We start from the raw sequence: 22,940 nt of genomic DNA on the forward strand, positions 1-22,940 counted from the left end.
CCTGACCAGAGCAGTCTGAGACTCTTATCTCCAAATAACTAGCTCAAAGAAAGAAATAAGCCAGAAGTAGAGACGTGGCTGAAGTGGCAGAGTGCCAGCCTTGAGCAAAAACAAGCAAGAGCATATAGCCCTGAGTTCAATGTCATCAGCCAAGAGCTCCTGGTAAAACACCAGATACTCAGAGATGTCCACTGACCGGTATATATGTGTCTAAGAACAGCCAAAAGTACCAGAGAACTTTAGGGCTATTAGCAAACCACCCAAACACTGTAGACTTTATAAGACTCAGAGAAAACCAAACAGAAGCCAATCCCACAAGAGGGTGTGGGTGGTATGTGCAGGCTCTCAGGGCTGTGCTCTGATTGGTCTGAGATGCCACTTAAGAGAGTGATTTCTGCTTGCTTGTTTATCCAATGCAACATAAATTAGAGTTCATAAATGCCAATCACTGAACTCATCAGTTGTACAAGCCTAGGCTTATCTACCCGGGAGATAATCCACTATTCTTCAGGCACTCTGAAGCCAGAGCACTCTCTATGTCCATAACCTGTGTACTGACAAACCCATGAACACACAGATACACAGACACCGAGAGACACACACTAGGGACAGGTACAAAATTAGAATTCTTGCCTGTCTCTGAGATCTTTCTGCAAATTTTTCAATGACAAAATATGCAATCAAACAAAAAGTCCACCTGGAGTGAAATTATCGTAATGAGTCAGACATGGTTGATGAGTCCTGAAGGGGACATCCCTACATGTGCTGAGTAAGACACCATGACCTCTGCTGACTGACTGAAAAACCAGTGCATCAGAAACCAGAGGGACTAACTTGGTCCATACTGGCTGATCATTTTGTCTACTCACAATAGTGTTGTCTATGGTCCATAAATATAGAACCAGTTAAACAGATTTTTCTTTTACAAGCATTAGGGGAGTAGCACACAGCACTCTAAAAATAGAAGTCCCAACAAAGACCATGTGCAGAATCACTGTACAGGACAATGCGTGTGGTGTAATATGATGCAATGCAAAACAACACAACGCAATACATGCCATCTCATCTCAGCTTCATTTCTCACACTGCTTGTGCTCCCGCATTACCTGCTCTCTCGCGCGAGGACTTGGTGTTGTAGATAGAGTAGATGTTGTGCTTGTCCAGATGTGTTTCCAGAAATGCAACAGGGAAGGCACCAGCGAAAGCAGCCAGACAGCCTCCCAGTGCCGAGCGCTGCCTGCAAGGTGGGCACACAGTGTTTTATGTCTTCCAAGGGAAGAACTGAAGAAGCTACGTTTAGATCGCTGAATTCAACCTCGAATAAAATCAACCCCCCCCCCCAAATCTGGTTTCCTTATGTAAAACGCATGCATTTTCAAAAGCAAAGTTCCCTCCACTTAATAGAAGCTAAATGGTCCTTTTTTAGAAAAGAAAGAAGCTAGAAACAGTACAGCGTTTACAGGGAACAGCTACTCATGTGAACTTAAACTTTTAAATTCTTACCTCTCCACATAAATACTCTTGCTGGTTCCCAAAGCATATAAGCTAGTTAGAATCCTGTAGCAAGACACCTGTACATCTTCCACTAAAGAACAAAAGAGAATCTCACTGGAAAAATGATTATTTGGTCCACTACTTAACAAAGTTCTTATTCAAGGCATGCTAACATTATGTTATTTTGGAAACAGAAAATAAGAACAGACTTCTAGAATAAAACACAAAGCCCTTTCAGTCAACATTCTTTGATGAAGAGATTCTAAGTGTGTCACTATTACTCAGATCATTCTAGAAACATTTTCTTTGTAATTTTTTCAAGGTATGAAAATGAATTTTTTCCAATAATTATGCATAAAATAACTGGAGAGAAAGAGCATACAGGTAAGTGTTTTACCTTATTCCAAAGGTAAATAAAGACTACCCCTTTTGGCATATGTAAAGTATGTGTGGACCACGTCTTTTCTTCATAAGTAAGTTATTATAACACTTTTCCTCAAATGCGAATAACTAAGAGGGAGCAGTCTGTTCGTTACTACTCAGATGGCCTGACACTCAAAGCAAGGCAGTGTTTGGTTCTAGAAAATCAAGTCAAACCCAATAAAACACATTGCAAAGTGAGAGTTGTTCTCATACCCACAGGGCTACCAAGTCCCCCTGAACACATCATGACATAAAGGAAGCGGGCATTCCTGTCCCCAGACCTATCACACATACACCCCAGCCACAAGCGGCCCTCATACTGGCTAAAACTGAGATTTCACAGCAAGCAGCTGCTGCAGCCCCTGAATAGCACAGGGGTTTGAACGCAAGTGTCGGGAACCTGCAGAATTAAGTCTGCCAAAGAGGCCCAGTTGTTCCCACATCCGTGTCATCAGCATAGCTTGTGTGTTACCTTTCTACTTGACCTTGGGCACTGCGTGGACATGTCTACTAACTACAGCCAAAATGTCAGCTAAGTCCTCATAAACACTGACTAAATCCACCCAGCACCAGTGGCTCATGCCTGTAATCCTAATGACTCAGGAGGCTGAGATCTGAGGGCTGCGGTTCAAAGCCTGTCTAGGCAGAAAAGTCCATGAGACTCTTCTCTTCAATTGACCACTAAAAAGCTAAGGGTCTTATAGTGCCAGCCTTGAGGGAAAAAAGTGAAGAGCCAGCCCTGAGGCCTGGGTTGCAAGTCCCAGAACTGGAACAAAATAATGACTAAATCCTGTATAGACAAGGTATCAGGGGCCTACCCCAAACATAATCTGATCCTTTAGACTTGGGTTTTGTCTCGTATCCTTCCTATTACTTCCTGCTTGTAGAAACCATCTGTTTGAGCCAGAACTGACTAGAAAACACTTAACATGGTAGGCATACTGTATAGTCCCAGCACATTTGAGAATTTACATGGAAAGAGGCAATAGAGAAAGGTGAGAGTTTGGAAGCGGACCTTTAACCACAGAGAAGCAATTGTCCACAACCAGTCCCTCCCTGGTCCCTTCTGGAAGTCCATGCTCTTAAGAAATCTGTCTCTGTAAGAACAGTTTCTGTAATGCACAGGTTTTGAACAAAAAGAAAGGGGAGGGGTTAATATAGCTAGGTGTGTGTGTGTGTGCGCTTGTGCATGTGTGTGTCATACTTTCCAGTTATATTATTTCAAAAGCAAAACCCTGCAGTCTAGGTGTACATACATATCAGATCTTCTCCAAACTGGTGCTGGCCGATATGCTCAAATAAGGAGGACAGCATAGGCAGGAGCGCCACGGTGGTGTAGTTGATGATCTGCGTGACCCCCTTGGGCTGGTTCCGGGTGTGCGTGAACTGGCCCTGCTTGAGGTTCTCTATGGTCTTCTCCAGATCCTCGGCGGCATTGTCCAGGAAAGCTCGAAGCGCACTCTTCACACTGTCCAGGCCCGTCTTCATCACCGTCCTGGGGAGTTGAGGAGGCGGGGCATGGGCCTTCAACAGCAGCCACGGATGCGCCGCCCAAACACAGCCCTCCGTGAGCTTAGCTTTCCCTTACCATGCCATCACTCCACTATTTATGCTAACACATCCACCCAAACACAGCTTTTTCGTGACACTGCAAGCTCCAGGAATGCTGCTCTAGAAACCGTTTGGGAAAACGGCAGCATCTCTGACTTCATCATGAGCCTCAAACTTGATGCTTCCCCAACCGTGACCGCAAATTTTGAGATAGTTATTTTATTACTAGCACAAAGCTGCTTCAGGGCCAGTGACCTCATCCCAGGCTCCACAGAATGAGAGTATTTTCGGCGTCAATAAGCATGAAAGACACATTTAACACTGGCTGAACCTCATCACCCAACACCGCAAAGCATTGGTACTGTCAAGCACATCAATCCAGGGTCTCCTCACAAAGCCAGTGGAGGCTGAACTTCACACTGAAGTGATGTCCTAGGGCCATTATTTTTAGTAGAAAACAGAGGTACCTGATGGGGTCCCCTTTCTTTCCATTATAGAAAAGAACTCTAGGAAAGCCCTAAATACAAGAATGGAAAAAAGTCAAAGAATGTTCTCAGCAGGCACTTTAGGGATTTCATTCAGACTTCTCCTGGATAGTATATGAACTAAGTGTATGGCTTAAAGGAACAGTGCAATTGCAATTATCAACTGATGATACTTTTGGTCAGGAGCCTGGATTTCTGGAAATGTTGACAACAGGAAAGAATAGATGATACACTGACTTAGGAAACAGTAGTCCGCCTACATATTCAAGCATGCATTATGCATCTCCAAAGTGAAGATAAACCTCTTCCCACAAGTCCACAGAGTAAAACTTCACCAACAGTGAGTATAGCTGCCCGGAAGCTCAGAGTCCTTATGGTTATCATTTACTATTTGGTCCTCAGCTGAGACAATCACAATTTTATCCACAGGTATATTCTGAGTTGCTACAGAAATTACTAGAAATTTAAATAACCTATGTATGGTTGCAAAAAATAAACTACCCATGTATTGGTCACTTAGAAAAAAGGTTTCCTTGTACTTGTGCTAAAATCTTTGATTACAACCCACAGACTCGACATATTGGGTACTTGAAAGAAATTATCTATCAGTATTACATTAATTGATTTCGATACAAATGTGTCCTTTTACCTGGCATCCAATGTCTGACCCAAAATATGAAGACAGTTGACAATTGATGTGGCATCATTTCCTAAAGGGAAAACAAATGCTGTATAAATTGCCCTGAGGATTTTTTTTCTTTACCATTCTTCTTTCCTACTGATATTTTCGTGGCCTCCCAGAAGAAAAAAAATGTTGGTGGATGGCACAAATCAGTAATAATTTAAAAGGCTTTTTAATCATCGTTTTAAGTCATGCAGTTTTTTTTCTTTCTGCTTCAAAGTGGTTATGCAATGTAAGTAGAAAAGCAAATACAACATGTCTTACCAAATAGCTGGCATTCCCAAGAAGCGTTCAAAGGCATTGCACAAAGCCAAGATTTAGCCGAATTCTTCCAAATCATTCTCTCCACACTAACACACCTCAAGCCAGTCAGCTCAGATCCCTTATGAGATGTGAGGCTAAATGCCTAAACATTTTAATTCCATTGCAATTACTCCAAGTGGCTCTGCCTTCTTATTTCATTCAATTGCCTCAAGATGAACTCATCTGCCTGAATTCTATCACAGTGAGATAAAGTGATTTCCTCAGTGTTGTTGGTCTTTGACAGAAAGGAAGTGTGGAGCCAGCATGTCAAGGTTAACTCAGAGGTGGAAGAAGTTAAGGCCCAGGGGAGAGGTGTGAAAACTAACTCTGCCCTCAACTACTGTGAGATCCAGTCACATCCAAGGGTACATTGTATGGTCAGGATGGAGATAGGAGTGGTGGAAGAAAAGCATGGATTTTGCTTTGTGATGGGTATTCAAAGCAAATGAAATAATGAATCCCAAATACTTTTGACAACTACAGTATAATGTTTCAGCTCCTCATTCTGTGATTTCATTACACATTGCACACACTACACACACACACACACACACACACACACACACACACACACACACATGCACACGCATGCACACGCACACATACTCATCTCCTGGGCCATTAGGGTAATAAGGCTTATTTCAATGTAAATTTTTAATATACCATGTGAATATGTTACAGTGTTTATTCACAAAATGTTTCCTCAGATAGCCAGGCGTGATGGTTAAGGCCTGTATTGTAGCAATGAGGAGGCTGATGTGAGGGAATTGTAAATTCAAGGCAGCCTGAGCTACATAGTAAGACACTGTGTCAATTAAAAATAAGTAAATATAAATAAGATAATAATATGTGACTAAGGGCTGGGAGGTGGCTCAGTGGTAGAGCGCTTGCCTTGCATGCCTGAGACCCTGGGTTCGATTCCTCAGCACCACACCACATAAGCAAAAAGAAAAAAGCCGGAAGTGGCGCTGTGGCTCAAGTGGTAGAGCGCTAGCCGTGAGCTGAAGAGCTGAGGGACAGCACCCAGGCCCAGAGTTCAGGCCCCACAACCGGACCAAAAATAAATAAATAAATAATATATATCACTAAAATACACATCCAAATTAATAATTGTCTTAGAACATGGGCATTTAGAGATATAATACAAAGAAAAAAAATATTTATTATTGAGATGCTAAGGTTTTTCAGAAACTGTCTCATTCATATTCAAATTTCAGAATCTCCAGTGCTAATGAAGGAAAAAATTAGTAGAAAGGCAGAAAGTTCTGCCTGGATAGTGGGACTGTCAGTCCCAAGACTTCTACTCTAGCCCTTGAACATGCCATTCACTTAATTACTGCAACAAAAAAGTATGAAATCCTAGGCACTCTCAATAATAATAGAAGTAATAAAGTGCAATAGTCCCCAGGGTACTTGAATTTGATGGGGATATAATAATAAACCATTAAGCCAAAAAGTCAGCATATGAGTTAGCATCTTGAAATAAATAAGGAAGTAGGGATTGGATAGACTGTAAGTGCTCATGAGTCCCTCCCTCAAGGGTGGTTCTTTTCAATATCATGTGTTTATAGCAGTGTCTGAATGTGTGTACATGCACATACATAGCACATAATCCACATAATTGATCACACCTCATAACTGACTCTAAAAACAGCAGATCACATTGGATTTCAAATAACATTGTGACAATCCTCTAATACACCTCACTAAATAATTAAAATGTCAATCTTGAAGAACATTTAGTATAAAATATAAAAGACTGTCTTGTATTTTAATCCTAAACTGGTTTTTTGTTTTGTTTTGAACATATGTATGTAACTCAGGAATTCTCTATGCAACCACAGATTTTACTGTCGGGAACTACTTGTGTCTTGGAATCTGAAATACTGCAGATTCCTAGAATGGTCTCTTTTCTTCTCTGGAAACAGTGACAGCAAACATTCTACTTTTTACTCCCTGTTTTTCTAATATGACTCTTGAAATAATGTCTCATTATGACCTTTGGAAAAAAATGTCTAATTGTATCAGAAGCCCTGTTGATCACACAAAATAAAATTACGCTAGAAGATAAAACGTTCTCTCAAAATACTGAGGGGATAGAAAGAAATTGGCGAGTGTCAATGACTTAATACTTCTGAAGGCTATCAAGCTGGAAAGAGTAAAAGTATTGGCTCTCTAATTTAGTGAGAAATTTCAGTTAAATGGAGAACCCATTTTGGTTTACTCCATATGCTATTCATGGGTACCAATATCAAGAAATTCCCTCATTAATGCAACATTCAATAGAAAGAAACAAGAAATGTCTATCATGTTCCAAAATTACTTTCTGATACTATTTTTATTATAAATGTCTGATTCCAATTTTTCTTAATTTATTTCTCCTTATGAAATGGGCTCTTTCCTAGGATACACTGGTTAAAATCTAGAAAGCCCTTCCTGGTCATTCATATAAGTAACAATGATCAGGAAATAGAAGCAGATTGGGTGAGACTGAGTTTCCTGGTACTTAAGTGATTCTTCCCTTCATTATAGATCTAAAAACTAAGCACACTTGCAACCTTGCTAGAGATACAAGCATATATTAATTTTCTAATAGTCCTGATAGAGAACAGCAGTCATCATTTAAGTACCTGCAGAGTTTGGGGAAGAGACATCAGAAGGTGTAACCTAATCTACTAATTCATGATGAAGGAGAGGTATCAGATGAAAGAATTCTGTATATGAACTTTAGCATTTAATTTCCAAAACTCTTTCAAATGTGAAGATTCACACACTGGTTTATATTAGGTACATATACTCAACCAGGAGGAAAAAAAGGGAAAGTGTAATAAATCCTACTCCCTTATTTGCAATAACTAGTATATGTCTGAGTCAAGCAGAAAAGGTCAGTTAAGTTGATGTTAGGGAAATGAACCCCAAGATATGTATTCAAATGTTTTTTTCTTTCATGCGATTGTTTCTAACACATTTATAAGATTATTTCTTTGTTGCTTTGTATGTCCCTCCCCCACGGTATAACCCCTGCTTTCACTGTATTTGATGTTGTTATAATTTGTGGAGGGGAAGGGAAAAAACAAATTGTTTAAATAGGGATACAGGTGGATCAATTGCAACAATGAGATGTACAAGTCGTTATGTCGAAAATGAACTTTACAACTTTGGTAGGGGGGGAAGGGGGAGAGGAAGGGGAAACAAAGGAGGAGGCTACAATGCTTGATAAGAAATGTACTCATTATCTTGCCCATGTAATTGTAACCCCTCTGTACAGTATTTTCACAATAAAAATAAATAAATAAATAAATCCTACTTCCTCTTTTTAACACACCATAATGCTTATGTTATGCAACATACATTCCTGCAGCTAACATTGAGTGGTATCAGTAATATTGCATTTCAGGGTCACTGTGAGGTCAGGCCAGAAGAAATTCTAGAAACCATTCACCAAACAGATGCTGGCTTCATTGCTACATCAAAGATTTATGCTGAGCACTGGTGGTGCCTGCCTATACTCCTAGCTACTCAAGAGGCTGAGATCTAAGAAACCTGGCTCAGGGGCTGCTGGAACTGCCCAATCTAAGGGATTCTTATCTCCAAATAACCAGCTTCTTCAAGAACAGATAAGGGGCTGGTACATTAGGGATCTTTTCATCCTGAGGTCATGAGTTTCAACACAGAGGAAATATTTTAGAGTCGAGCAAAGATACACACATATGTACAGGGAAGTCCAACTGTTGAGACTCTTTAGTTCAGATGTCAGAAAGACCTTTCCACCACAGACGAGGTTTAGAGACAGAGGCTCGGTTTGGCAGCCCGCTCCGACTAAATCTTCCATGGCTGACCAGCATCACGGCACGGGCGTGAACCCTGTGTTTCAGCCTTGGCTAAAACATAAATTACTTCCATTTCTACTTGGGCTAACTAGAAATTCTGGAGACCTGCTGAGCACAGCTCCCTTCAGTGGGGCAAGTATTTTGTCTCGGTTTATTGGGCTTCTCCTCTCTGGTCTCCAGTTCCTAGTGATCTGTGATGTTAACGTGTCTTTCAACAACTTTATTTTTGTTCACAATCGTCAAGTATTTCTTTGTTAAATGTAACAAAATTACGTTTTCTTCTTTCTTTTCCCTGTATTCTACATTTTCTTTTCTTTCTTTTCGCTGTATTCTTAAGTAGGGTCATCATTTTTAAACTAAGGTTGTACAGAAAATATGTTTTGGAATCTGTTTGGGTTCAGTCCAAAGGCACAAAAACGACAGACTGTAGAGGGAGAGGGAAAGGGAAAGGGAAAGGTGAGAGGTTAATGTGCCGCACACAGGCACTCCCACTCAGGAACTGTATGCTAGAATAACCGACCAACTAAAAAGCAAACACTCGGACTACATTACTTCTGATTCATTCCGGAATCAATTAAAAAGGCTTCATTGTATCTAAATAAATCTAATAAGCAATAATCCAGTCAGTCAAATTAGGAATCCTTTATGTAAGTTACAAGGTTCCAATTTCCAGAATTTTTCAGGATGTATATGTGTGTGTGTGTATATATATATATATATATATAATTACACATTAGATTTGATACACATAATAGATTTCTCAAACTAGCAATGATTTTTAACCTACTATAAATATGGAGGGAGCCCCTTAGGTAATTCAAGTTCCTTGTCTCAATCATCTCAAGAGTTACTTTTCAAAAATAAGACTTTCCAAGCCAGATGATGGTAGCTCACACCCATAATCCGAGCTACTAGGGAAGCTGAGATCTGAATACTGTGGTTCAAAGCCCATCTAGGCAAGAAAGTTTGTGAGACTCTTATTTCCAACTCATCAGCAAAATGCTGGAAATGGAGCTGTGGCTCAAGTGGTAGAACACTAGCCTTGAGTATAAAAACTTAGGGACAATGGCTGGCAAATTTGTAGCCAGAGCCTGGAATGAATGAATGATTAAATGAATGAATAAACCAATAAATGAATAAATACATAAATAAAACTTCCATCTAGGTTTTCAGATTCAAATGATACTACTCTCCCAGGATGGCATATTAATCTAAGATAATGATAATATGTCATGTTTAAGTGCTTAAAACTTAAAAATTCTATTAATTAGATATATCTGTATTGGAGCATATTTGCTAAAGTCTCATTTTAAAAGCATATGCTAGAGAAAATCTGAAACAATAGGCACCTTAATAATAAATGAAAGCATAAAATTATGTAAAACCACATAATAGGTGTCTAACAAATTCCTGTTTAGAATAACAGAATTTAAAGGGAGAGGGTAACACTGTTCAAAATATAACCCCCATTTTCATTGTGTTTGATTCTGATACCCTGCATCTTGTATATACACTTTTCTAATTTGGGGAGGGGAAGGGAAATAACAAAATGCTGAATCAAGATGCTGAATCAAGAATACAGGCTGACCTGTACAATGAGATGTACAAGACACTGTTAAAAACGAACTGTACAACTTCGGGAGAGGGGGGAGGGAAGAGTTGAGGTGGGGAGGGAAGGGATGGCTGGTTGGGGTAACAATGCTCAATAGGAAATGTACTCATTACTTTACTCATGTAACTGTAACCCCTCTGTACAGTATCTTTACAATAAAAATATTAAAGATATGCTTTGTATAAAAAAAAAGAAAGAAACATACTCAGTACCTGACTTACATGTAACTGTAACCTGCACATCACCTTTACAATAAAAAAGTAAGTAGTTTAAAACACAATAGCTAAACAGAATATTAGGATCACCTAAAGACAAAATGAATGCTGAGGTCTAATTCTTCTTTCCCAGAAAGAATAACAAATTGTATTACAGATTTGTTATCAGTTACCAAACCCTTAGATATCATATTTGTAAGGAAAAGTGGGAGCTGCTGGAGAACAAGTAAAATTAATCAATAACAATGGAAATGCCCATATGGTTCCTCAAATAATTTGGAAAATGGCAGAGGGGTAGCTTTGGGGACGTTGGAAATGTTCTGTATTGAACATACATACTGAGTATGTATGTAAACATTTACCAAACTGTTCTTAAGATTTGTGTGATTTATGTGAAATACGTCAAAAAAATTTGAAAAGAGAAATTATGGCTAAAGATATAACATAGGAAAATAATGGTATGCAAAAGTTAGGCTGCTAGAAATGATGCAACAGAAAATGTTATTAACCTCATGAATAAATATGAAATGTTGCAGGTGAGAAATAAGTCTCAGTTAGAGCAATATAAAATTAGCTTTGAAGACAAATGAAGAGTGTGTGAATCCATTGACATTCGGAGAGTAGGTAAAAATGTTGTCAATTCCTATGGGCATTGCTCTCTGTTGAGAAGAAAGGAACAAAAGTCAGCTAAATGAAAATTAGTCTGAAGATGAATGCCTCACTGTATTTAAATAACTAAAAATTAATAATACAAAAAATATGAAATACAAGTTTTAGTTACTAAATTTAAGAGAAAAATCAAATATTGCAATTAATAGAAGCCAAAGACTACAGCACTAACTAGTTATTCCTAAAAAATTATAGTGCAAAGACCTTAAAAGTTTGTGTGCATGTGCCCATGTATGTATGTGGTTGTGTGTGTCTATAATGGTCAATTTACTCATTATGTCTTTTGCAGAAAATGACAATGTTTTTAATGTTTAGTTTTTGGAATAATATAATTGAACTTTTATGTTTTCTTCTTTTTGTTTATGTGGTGCTGAGGAATTGAACCCAGGGCCTCATGCATGCTAGGCAAGCACTCTACCTGAACCACCTTCCCAGCCCCACTTTCTTTGTTTTATTACTAATTTTTTTCCAACACTATCTAAAAACCTATTGAGCGGATATCTCCAATTTGCCATGACAGCTTATGAAATCAAATGCAAGAAAATGACAGTCATGAACTCTGCCAGCTGCTCTAGATTCCTCCTGCGCCCCCAGCTGGGAAAGTGAGTGGCCAGCCAGCTTGGCTGCCCCAGAAGCAGGTGCCCAGGAGCATGGCCTCCAGCCCTGTGGATTCTCACACACAAACAGAAACTGACTGTGGGTGAGTAGTGCGAGAAAAGTCACTTGGGCGAAGTGAAGGTCCTTAGCTCCATTGCCCAGCTACAAAGCTTCGAAGTTTGGAATACGGTAGACATGCACCTCTTGTACTCAAAAGCATTTAAAAATAAACAAGTGACCTTTAAAGTTTTGGTTTATTACAGCTCATTACTTAATCAAATAAAAATCCAAGAGCCTGGTTTTGTTTTACTCTTGAAATGAAATACGGCAGAACTTCTCACTTCTGTTCATTTGTTTTTAATAATACACCCTTTGATTTTCAATGTCGTGATGGACTGGTACCAAAAAAGACACAGCCCAGCATTTACTGAAGGTAATGCAACTTACTACTCAATATCAACTTCGAGGAACATGTCTTGGCCTCTGACAATCATGCATGCAGCCATGCAAACATGCGTCCATGCAACATCGCAGGCAACACGGTGCAGAAATGGCAAAGAAAACCAAGTGAAGGCCATGCCAGTAGTTTTGTTTCAAGGGTCTCCTTACCAAATAGTGAAATCCTATGCCTGACAAGTACTCCAAGTTTGCAGAATAGGCTGAAGACAAAAGAAAAACAAAAGAGAGGGGAAGGGGGGAGGGAAGGTAGAAAAGACAAGGAGAAATTACAAAAGAAAAATTAACAAAAAGAAGAAGAAAAAAAAGAAAAACAGCTGATATATGAGCCAGAATAAAGCAACATGATGTCACGCAGAAAGAATCAATTCTCTGAGCAGAATGTGGATAAAGATATTAACAAAAAGAGTCTTTGAGTGCATATCTTTAACAAACATGGTTAAAAAAGCACATATTATAAGAAACGAAAAAAAAAATTGAAAGCAAAGCTAATTAATATAAAAGCAGTCTTATGAACCCATGGGAACAGAACTACTGAAATACCACAAGGGAAAAACTTAATCTTAGGAACCACTGGATGTCTAAATTTTTTAAATTTTATCAACATTATTTAACAATGTAGTGCTTCGACTATAAAACTTTACTGTAGGTTTTAGTATGCTTTTTATTATAGGATCTCCTTTTTCTGCCCAACCTTGACAGCATTTTTTTTATGCATAGAGCAAAACCCAGTGAATTCAGAATCTGTAAAGTAACAGGAGTCAGGAAATCACACCTGTGACACCTGTAGCAGAATGAGTTAGAGCTATTTCTCACATTCTCTAGAGCAAGTTCCTGCATAGGCTCATGTGGCAATTAGCAAGCTGAAATTCCATCACTGCCCTGGAAGCTGCTACCTCCCCTGATAAGACCCCTGGGCCTTGGAGAGCCCCAGCTTTCCCCCTTCCAAGCTTGGTAGGTAAATCCTGCTCAGGACTCCATTGCTATTCTACCAACTTCCCACTCCATGGGGCCTGGTCCAGGATATGCTGAGACCACAAGATGTCTTTCCTATGGTACAGTGTTCAAAAGGAAAATAGACCCCTTTCCACATCATTCAGATCCACCCTGGAGCGCCACCTCCTGAGTGCCACCTCACGTTGCTTCTACATCTACCCCCCACTCTTCTGCGCTCTTGGAGAGCCACGGCTGGTCCTAGCAAGCACACCCTACAACTCTGACCTTCTGTCTGTGAAGCTGTGCCCACACTGGACCTGATCTTCCTCAGAATGAGGGGAGCTAGCACATTACTGCTCCCACTCTCTTTGAAAGCTCTCCTTCCAGGCACCAGGTTTGCACCAATACCCACAGAATCTGAGTTGGGGACACAGCAGCCATTCTGTAACATAAAGGCTACAGAAAAGGGACAGAGGGTCACACCTGATGACCTCTCTTCCAGTAAGTTCTGGCCATCGGAGCTCACTTCAGTATCAATGAGGATTAATGTGTTGGTGAAAGTTAATAACACAGGGCATTTTGTAGCTTTTCTCCACAAAACGTTCATCCACAAATGCCTGGGTGAATCGAGCTATGGAAAAATCTGTTAGTGGAGTAGAATAGTTCAAAGTTCACAACCTGTGAAAATTGCTATTACATGGAGGATTAGAAATTAGACCCCTGATCCTCATTTCTTAAGTTATAATTTGGGGCATTAATGTATGTGTGTGTGTGTGTGCACATGTGTGCATGCACGCTCACACACTGCGTGTGCTGATAATGGGGCTTGAACTAGGCACTATCCCTTAGGCTTTTTGCTGTAGACTAGCATGCTAACATTCAATGTTAGAACAGCTCCCCTTCCAGCTTTTTTACTGGTAACTTGGAGATAAGAGTCTCATGGACTTTCCTGGCTCTGATCTGTGATCTTGAATCATACCCCTTAGATCTCAGCCTTTTGAGAAAGCTAGGATTGCAGGTACAGCCACCAGTGCCAGGCACCGATCTAAGGCATCTGTTAAGTCATACATCATTTCATCATAACATTTCTACTCTGATACATACTTTGCTCATACTCTTGCTGTGGCTTACTAACTGAGGACAAGTAAGGTCAGACTTTAGCTGAGTGATGAAGTGCTTTTCTGACATCATTAAAAAAATCATTAAAGAAAAGATAAGACACTAACTAGAGGGCCTCTGCTTCAGAGCCCTAATGTATTAGGGTTCATGGATGAATGCTGTGAATGCAACTCAACAAGCAAGGAGAACAGAACCCTTGGGCTGGCTGTAATCTACAGCTAGTGTTTAGGACAAAAACCACCTAAGAACTGGATCTCATTCAACCAGACACAATTTAATGGCTAGGGCTCTGTCAGCAAAAATTCCACTTCTTTGCCATCTCTGCTGTCCCTTAACCATATGTAGGAGAAATACAGAGAGAGGGAGGTTAGGCCTTTCCAAAAGACATGTTATTTTCCTTTCTCCTCCTGGACTATCCATTTGGCGGAGAGGGGGCATCATTTTTGTACAGACTATACTGTTTGTTATCCATTTTAGCCAGTCTCAAACTGCCGGCAGACTATCTCCAGCCAAATGACATACCTACACATCAAAAAATATCCAACCGAATTCAGCCACCTCTTCTGGAAACTAGTTCTCCTCCTGAAGTCTGTTTTGTTCTTGAGTGATACCAACAATGTTTCAACTACTTAGAGTTAAAACTTCAGTGCCCTGTGGAGACTCACATCTACTTCCTCTGTGATTCGCTAAAAGCCACCCTAACTTCCTCTGCTTTCCACAACCAGCTCCCCCCATAACCCCCACCCCGGACCCTAGGCCTCCTGTCCATCCCCATCCGACTTCTGTATCTCTATCTTAACTTCCTGAGCCGTCAGTGCTGTGTGTGTTCTGGAAGCTACTATCTATCACAACTCACACAATCTACACAATCTCCCTAAATTACCTGTGTATTTTCCCTGTGTTTTCCGTCTATAGCTTCTCTTGACGCTATGCTTTTATCTTGAGGTTATGTTCACCTCGAAACTTTCCCCTTCCTCCAGCTCTTTAAATCAGTCTGCAAGGGTGCTGCTACACATGACAATCAGCCCGCTCTGAGGCCTGCCATGAGTCCTGTGGACTGCCAGGCACGTCTCTGCCACTCTCCCAAGGTTTTCCATACATAGACACTGACTAGATCTTATCCTTCATGGTCCCAATGTGACACACAGCAAATGCCCTTCGAAGAGCTACTGGCGCCAGGAAGTACCAAGAATCTCACTGAATCTCACATGAAAAACTACTGCTACTTGTGACTTACATACAACTGAAAATAATCCTTTAGTGACTATTACATGTTTAAACGCTTGTTCATAGTAGCAGGGCAGCTTTCTAATGTGTTTTATCTCACTTTTTTCTATGATTGTGTGTGTGTGTGTGTGTGTGTGTGTGTGTGTGTGTGTGTGTGTGTGTGTGTGTGTGTGTGTGTGTGTGTGTGTGTGTGTGTGAGAAGAGGGTAATAGTCCTACTGCTTGTTGTCATACAAATCTGTAGAAAATTCTATTTTATTTTTCATTTTAAAAACATACAAATCACAGTAAGACAAACCTATGAATATGGGGAAAATACCTGCTAAAATTAAATTTAAAGCTTGGCATGGTGGTGTACCCCTGCGATCTCGGCTATATGAGGAGGAGGCAGGAGGGTCGTAGTTCTGCGGCCAGCCAGGGCAAACATGCAAGGCACTATTAACAAATAACTAAAAACTGACATTTAAAAATGAAGCACTCAGTACAAAAAATTGTTTTTATGAAAAAAAAACAGATAAAGAATTGTAAATCAGCTAATCTTTCTTAAAAATTGTTGTATGGTTCTTTGAAATTTTCCAGCCTTACTGAGATACAGTTAAGAAATAAAACTGTGTATTTTATGAGTCCATCTTGCTGCTTTGATATATATATATTTTTTGTATGATCCTTTGTGGTTAATACTTCTGAGAGTCAGTGACACTGATGAGAGAAAATAGTAAAGGAGAAAAGAAGGGGAAAGGTGGGTTTGGGGACCATTTACTTGTATTTTCCCATTTTCTGTCTATAGCTTCTCTTGATCTGTGTAATCAAGGGGCACCTACATGAACTACAGGTCACTGGGCTGGGAAGAGTGGGAGCCCCCGGGGTCCTGGGTCTCCCTGCATCTCGTGGGAACTTGGTGTCTCTGTGTTCTTAATTACTTGAGTGTGTGGCCCACAAAGTGGACCAGGGCAGAGTGGGAAATGCTGGGGACTGTCACTCTCCTTCCACGGCAGGCGAAAGGGAGCCAGGACAGCAGGGTAGGAAGGGTTGGCACTGCCTGGCTTCCTGTCTGGTCACAGATGGAGGCCACACCCAGGCCCTGCACAGATCCTTCCCGCTGGTCCATGACTACACACTGAGGATAGAAGACACCCTGAAGGCTGTGGCCATGCTCCATCCCCTGACTGGCTGCTAGTGATGAGTACACCGCGCCCCGCCTCCTCCACCATTACTCAGTGTGGGCTCTTTGCTCTCCACCTTCTGGTGACAGCCTCGATCAGCAGCCTCGCCCTCTGCCCTCTGGGTGGCAAAGTCAAGGGCGGGGAAAGCCTGTGGCCCTGCTGGTTTTCTGCTCTGTGTACTTCACTGGCTTTTACAGAAATTTTGTACAGACATGTTCTAAAATTACAGTATGGATTCTGAGCCATGTAATAATACAGGAAGACTCGATTCCTTAGTGAATCTCAAGTATACTAGGTCTAGCAGAACTACATACACACAAACAACAACAACAACACAAAATCTATGAGAAATACTTGGCAGAGACACAAAGAAGCCAGACTAGATAGCAGGAGGGGAAACATTTTGCATGCACATTTTTATGTGTATTCCATTATCTTCCAAGACTGGCCTTAAGTTTTCTGAATAAGCTTGTATAAGTGAGAAGTTTGCCTTCCTGAACTAGAAGGGCTGGCAAAACACTGGGAATGCAGACTGTCAAAGAAGCTCATCAGGCAAGTATCATGTTTCACAGACTTCTTGTAGAAGTTCTGGATGTCCTAGCTATTGCTATGGCTGCTGTCATGGCTGCTGTACCCCTTGTGGATACATGTTCTGAGTTATTTTATTCCTTGTGTCCACTATTACCCTGATCAGCAAAGAGAGCAGAAACTGGGCATCTACAACAGCTCTCTCCTAATCCTGTCATTGGTCCAGTGCTGAATTCTAGGTGGCAGAGCCCAGGGGAGGGCCAGAGGGTTGAACACCAGGATTTAAGGCTCCTTACCTAGTCACCATCTCTTTCTCCTTGTTGGAGGCGTGTCCTCCAGAGCAGAGAGGCCTGCTTGCTGCGGACAGGAAATACAGGCGATGGTTTTTGAAGTACTGATCAATTAAGGGAAGAACAACCTGTAAGAAAGGAGAAGAAATCAGATGATGGATTTGACTCATGGAGGATAAGAGAAAGCAGAGGCTCGGGGTATGCAGAGCTCAGTCCTGTATGCCTGCCATTTCAGAGGTGCCCCCTCATCCTGTACCCATCCTGAAGGGCTGCATGAGTGTTCATGCATGCATGCATGCATACATACACACACACACACACACACACACACACACACACACACACACACACACACAGAGCTAGTGCCATTAGCTGGCATGTGACTGTAGGAAAGAGAAGATGTCCAACAGTTTGGAATTATTCTATTTCTCTCAGTGTAAAGAAAGACAAGAAAAATTATTTACAGTGAAGGGTCTAACTCTGAAAAATTAATAGAAGACAAAAATTAATCCAAAGCAGGCTACCTTACGTATGTAACTGTAACCCCTCGGTACATCAACTTGACAATAAAAATAAAAATAAAAATAAAAACCCATGGAATAGTTGGGCACTGGTGGCTCACCCCTGTAATGCTAGCTACTAAGATCTGAGGATCTAGGTTGAAAGCCAGCCTGGGAAGACAAATCCTTAAGACTCTTATCTCCAGTTAATCAGCAAAAAAAAAAAAAAAAGGCAGAAGTGAAGGTATGGCTCAAATGGCTGGTGCCAGTCTTGAGCACAAAAGCCAAGCCAGAGCATCAGACCCTGAGTTCAAGGCCTAGTACTGGCACAATTTTTTTTTCAATTCATGAATTATGGTATTTGTATCAAATGATCTTCCCAACCATCCAAAGCAAGTATGCAGAAGGAAGACTGAGAGTGATAATGAGCTGATCAGGTTAACTGCAAAGTGTTGTGGGCAAAGCTCTTAGCCAAGGGCACTGTGTCTCCATGGCAAACCCAGGTCACAGCCTACTGCGCCACAATGCAGATTGATTAATTCTGATTAATTGATTTAATTAACTAATTCTTTGCAACCCTTCATCATCTTCCCCTCTTGACTGAAAGGAAGCGATGTGTGTGCCCACCCCAGCACACACCCTTGGTAAGTCCTTATCAATGCACATGGGTAATAAGAATGGGAGATGCCTGTGTCTACGCAACGTCCTTTGAGCCAATTCTCTCATCTGTAAGATGGATATGACAGCGGTCATACACCGTTCATAAATTACTGACAAATGAGCTAACGTTTGCCTTCCGTTCCAAAAGGTTCACGTAAAATATTAAATCATAACAATCTCCAGATGCTCAAAGGGAGAAAACTTTCTTCTGAGTCACACAAGAAAGCCAAAGAGTTAGAACTCTTGACTTCAACTTCTTCTGGCTCAAAATCATTGGAAGGCTTTGATAGAGAGGGCTGAGGGAGTGATGCATGCACAGGTAGGCTGGCAGCAAAGCAGCATACAGTTAGGATGGCTATTGTTACCATTATTATTATTATTGCCAGAGAACATTTACTCATAGTTGAAATGCACATGGATAGACAGGTACCAATGATGCCATGAACACTGTAAACACATAGGGAAGCGTGAACAAGACTGGGGGGAGAGGGACTCTTTGGGGGTTCAAAATACTGTACTTTGGCAAAGAACTTGATTTCCTGTTCGTAAGGAAAATGCTCCCCTTTGCTTCTGCTGCCACCATCTGTGGACAGAGAAAGTTTTTAGGTACATGTTGAGCTTCGAAGATGACAAGGTACTTACCCACCAAGCTTTGACTACATTGCTAACCACTATCCCACCAAACTGTATCGATATAATATATACACCCCAAGATAGGCAGGCTCCCTTCTGCCAGGTGCGGTTGGTCTGTGTTGGAGGATTCATGGGAGGACTGCAGTCTGAGGCTTGCCCAGAACGACAACAAAGTATCTTAGGACTATCTGAAAAAATAATTAAAGCAAAAGAAAGTGTGTAGGGGCTGGGTCAGGTGGGGGAGCACCTGCATAGCCAGCACAAGGCCTTAGCTCAAACCCTGGTACCACCAAGAAAAGAAAAACAGAGAAAGGGCACAATTCCCTCAGACTTGAGGAGGAGTACATTCTGTATATGGTGTAAAGTCAAAGACAAAGGTGAAGGTGCAGCAGTTCTATTGTAGTAACAACCTAAGAGGCAAAGGGAGAGAGATGAAGATTTCATCCCAGCTCTCTACCTGCTCCTCCAACATGTTTCTTAAAAGAGAATTCCTTCTGTCTCAGCCATCTGCAAAAGGTACATGCCACAGGAAACACTGTAGGAAGTGTTCTTTCATTCCACTCAATCTCTGTGACCTACTCTCCCTCCTCCCCTCCCCTCCTCACCCCCTTCCCGCAGCATCCTGTCTCTATGATCCTCTCTCCCTGTGGAAAGAAAAGAATGTTCCAAGTGGGAGGACTCGCCTTGGTGCAGGATACTTGCCACTCCCTGTACAGAAGCACTGGAGGTGTGCTTATTTGGAAACAGGAAGAAAGTGTGAAAAAGTAGCTCAACCCACTCCTACTCTGTATGTAGCTTAAAAAATATTTTTATTCCCTCTCCTTCATTATTTACTGTTCTACCATCTCTCTTTCCGTGCCAGAAGAAGACTGGGCCTTGGGCTTGAACCTGATGCCACCTTCCCACACCAGATCCTTTTAAGTGGAGATTGGAAATGATGCAAGATGCTTCAAACATTTACACCCACTTCATTCTCATTCTTAGGGTGAGTTTCATTCATTCATTCATTCAGACTAATGTGGTGATGTGTTAGAATGAACCAGGAATCCTATCTTTAAAACCTACAGTTGCACAAGTTGTAAAGAGATGATGCGTCATAAATTAGTTTACACGAAAGAAGATGACTGAGAGCAGAGAGAATATCTGAGCTATAGCTAAAGAGGCAGGTTGAAAGAGAACTTGGTTTGTTTATCAGAATGATGTCCTTCATCCCATTCAGGATTCAACAGCCATGAACAAGAAGAAAATACCAGAACTCAAATTTCTGTACACTTTCCTCCAACACTGATCCAGAAACCAAATACAAACCCTAAGGAAAAGAGCAGCGGCTCATATCTGCTGTCCCAGCTACTCAAGAGGGAAGCTGAAGGATCACTGATGCAGGCTGACCCCAGAAGAGATGTTAGCAGGACCCCATCTCAGCAAACAAGCATGAGTGTGGGGATGAATGCTTAGCTATTAGGGAGGCCTACTTAGGAGGCTCTCCATCTGTGGGGGGTGGAGGGGGGGGCTTTAAGTGGTGCAGCACTTGCCTAGCAAGCATGAGACCCTAGGTTCGAATCCTAGTACTACCAATAGGGGCAGGAGGGAAGAAACAAACCACTGGGAGTGAAAAGGGAATCCACCAAAAGGAACAGACCAATGGCATACACCCTCTTACCACCCAGCACTGGACGGTGATCTGACAGAGGGAAAGTAACGAACGAGAATTTCAGCTCCGCAACCTGACCGAGGTGGATCTGAAGAGGAGAGGCTGCCTTGATGCCTTCCTCCTAATCTCTAAAGTCTCATGCTGGCGTGGCACCCGGCAGGCGGAAGAGGCCCTCACTGCTCCCCAATAACAGAGTCCCCTGTACTGCAAAGCCCTGCTCTGTCCCTTGGAAAGCTAACCTTGGTCCCCTACAGCACTTAGGACTTCCTAGGATTCATATCGTTTGAGAATGTCGTTTTCCTAAAGTACACCAACTGCTTTCACAGGAGATTGTACTCTACCTTAAAATTTGCCCCACGCATATTTTTCTAATCACAAAAAGTCAAACCCATCAGCATCCCACGGCAAAAGGAACTGCGTATAGTGGACATTTTTAAAGTTCCCACATTTCCCCATCAGCAGCAGCCGCTTTGTCTACTGGCTGTTGGACCGAGCTTGGTAGTGCACTAGAGATCTGGGATGGGGAACCACCCTGAGCTTAGTGCTGTTCTACAATAATAACAACAGTAACTAATCGAAAACACTGATAAGTGAATTCACAAGGGGCCCAGGTGCCTACCAAACTCCAGGATATACTGATGAGCTTCGTCCACATAGCGAATGAGCTGCTGGAGGAAACTGTAAGCAAAGCGCTTCTCGATGGAAGGCGTGTCCAGTTCCAGGTCTTTGAATCCTCTGGAATGGCACACCGGAAACAAGCAAACAGGTAAGCACTGTCTCTTAGAAGGGCAAATGTTGCTTAAAAAGTAACAACCAAATCCTAGCTACTCAGGAGGCTGAGATCTGAGGATCGCGGTTCAAAGCCAGTCCAGGCAGGAAAGTGTGTGAGACTCTTATCTCCAATAAACCACCAGAAAACTGGAAGTGGCACTGTGGCTTAAGTGGTAGAGCGCTCACCTTGAGCTGAAGAGCACAGGGACAGCACCCAGGCCCAGAGTTCAAGCCCCACCACCAACAAAAATAAATAAATAACAACCAAGCAGGGAGCTGGGGGCTCACACCTGTAATTCTAGCTACTTAGGAGGGTGAGATTTGAAGATTGAGGTTCAAAGCCAGCCCAGGCAGGAAAGTCCATGAGACTTTTATCTCTAACTACGAAAAAAGCAGTAAGTGGCACTGTAGCTCAAGTAGTAGAGCGCTATCCTTGAGCAAAATAACTCATAGTACCCAGGCTCTAAGTTCAAGCCCAAAGACAGACACCAAACAAAACAAAACAACAACAAAAAGCCATGAATATAATTTTGGGGCAAATTTTGAAGATTATCTAATATTCTTTTACCACTTTAAGGTGAGAGAGTTTTTTTTGGGGGGGGATGTCAGTTATGGGGCTTGAACTCTGGACCTGTGCACTATCCCTTAGCTCTTCAGCTCAAGGCAATCGCTCTACCACTTGATACACAGCACCACTTCCAGTTTTCTGGTGGTTTATTGGAGATAAGAGTCTCACACACTTTCCTGCCTGGGCTGGCTTTGAACCATGATCCTCAGAACTTAGCCTCCTGAGTAGCTAGGATTATAGGCATGAGCTACCAACGCCCAGTGTGAGAGAGAGAGAGAGAGAGAGAGAGAGAGAGAGAGAGAGAGAGAGAGAGAGAGAGAGAGAGAGAGAGAGAGAGTGAGAGAGAGAGAGAGAGAGAGAGAGAGGGAGAGAGAGAGAGGGAGAGAGAGAGAGAGAGAGAGAGAGAGAGATTTTAATTTAAATGGAGTCTTCTGCACCAGACCTAACACTGTGGCGAATAACTCGATTACTGTGCGGTGGAGAGTCTGCTGGCCATTCTGCCCACACCATGGATGATCACGGAACACAGTTCCCAGAAGGAACTCACGTAAGTAGGAACGGCCAATGCCTGAATATCT

The 22,940-nt window shown here is 41.7% G+C and overlaps 1 protein-coding gene across 1 annotated transcript in view; it reads right to left on the reverse strand.

Moving 5' to 3' along the window:
• The window catches only part of Ryr2 (ryanodine receptor 2), a 427,229-nt gene that overhangs the window by 82,097 nt on the left and 322,192 nt on the right, over positions 1-22,940 (reverse strand). The window contains exons 60-67 of the mRNA XM_069990607.1: positions 21,643-21,758; positions 19,258-19,322; positions 17,586-17,707; positions 12,471-12,520; positions 4,603-4,663; positions 3,174-3,412; positions 1,504-1,585; positions 1,107-1,237 (exon numbers count right to left, since the gene is read on the reverse strand). Of these exons, the coding sequence (XP_069846708.1) occupies positions 1,107-1,237; positions 1,504-1,585; positions 3,174-3,412; positions 4,603-4,663; positions 12,471-12,520; positions 17,586-17,707; positions 19,258-19,322; positions 21,643-21,758 (866 nt within the window). The remainder of the gene's footprint in view (positions 1-1,106; positions 1,238-1,503; positions 1,586-3,173; positions 3,413-4,602; positions 4,664-12,470; positions 12,521-17,585; positions 17,708-19,257; positions 19,323-21,642; positions 21,759-22,940) is intronic.

Source organism: Dipodomys merriami, unplaced genomic scaffold (genome assembly GCF_024711535.1).
Source record: "Dipodomys merriami isolate MVZ:Mamm:240054 unplaced genomic scaffold, mDipMer1.0.p SCAF_4, whole genome shotgun sequence".
Lineage (NCBI taxonomy): Eukaryota > Metazoa > Chordata > Mammalia > Rodentia > Heteromyidae > Dipodomys > Dipodomys merriami.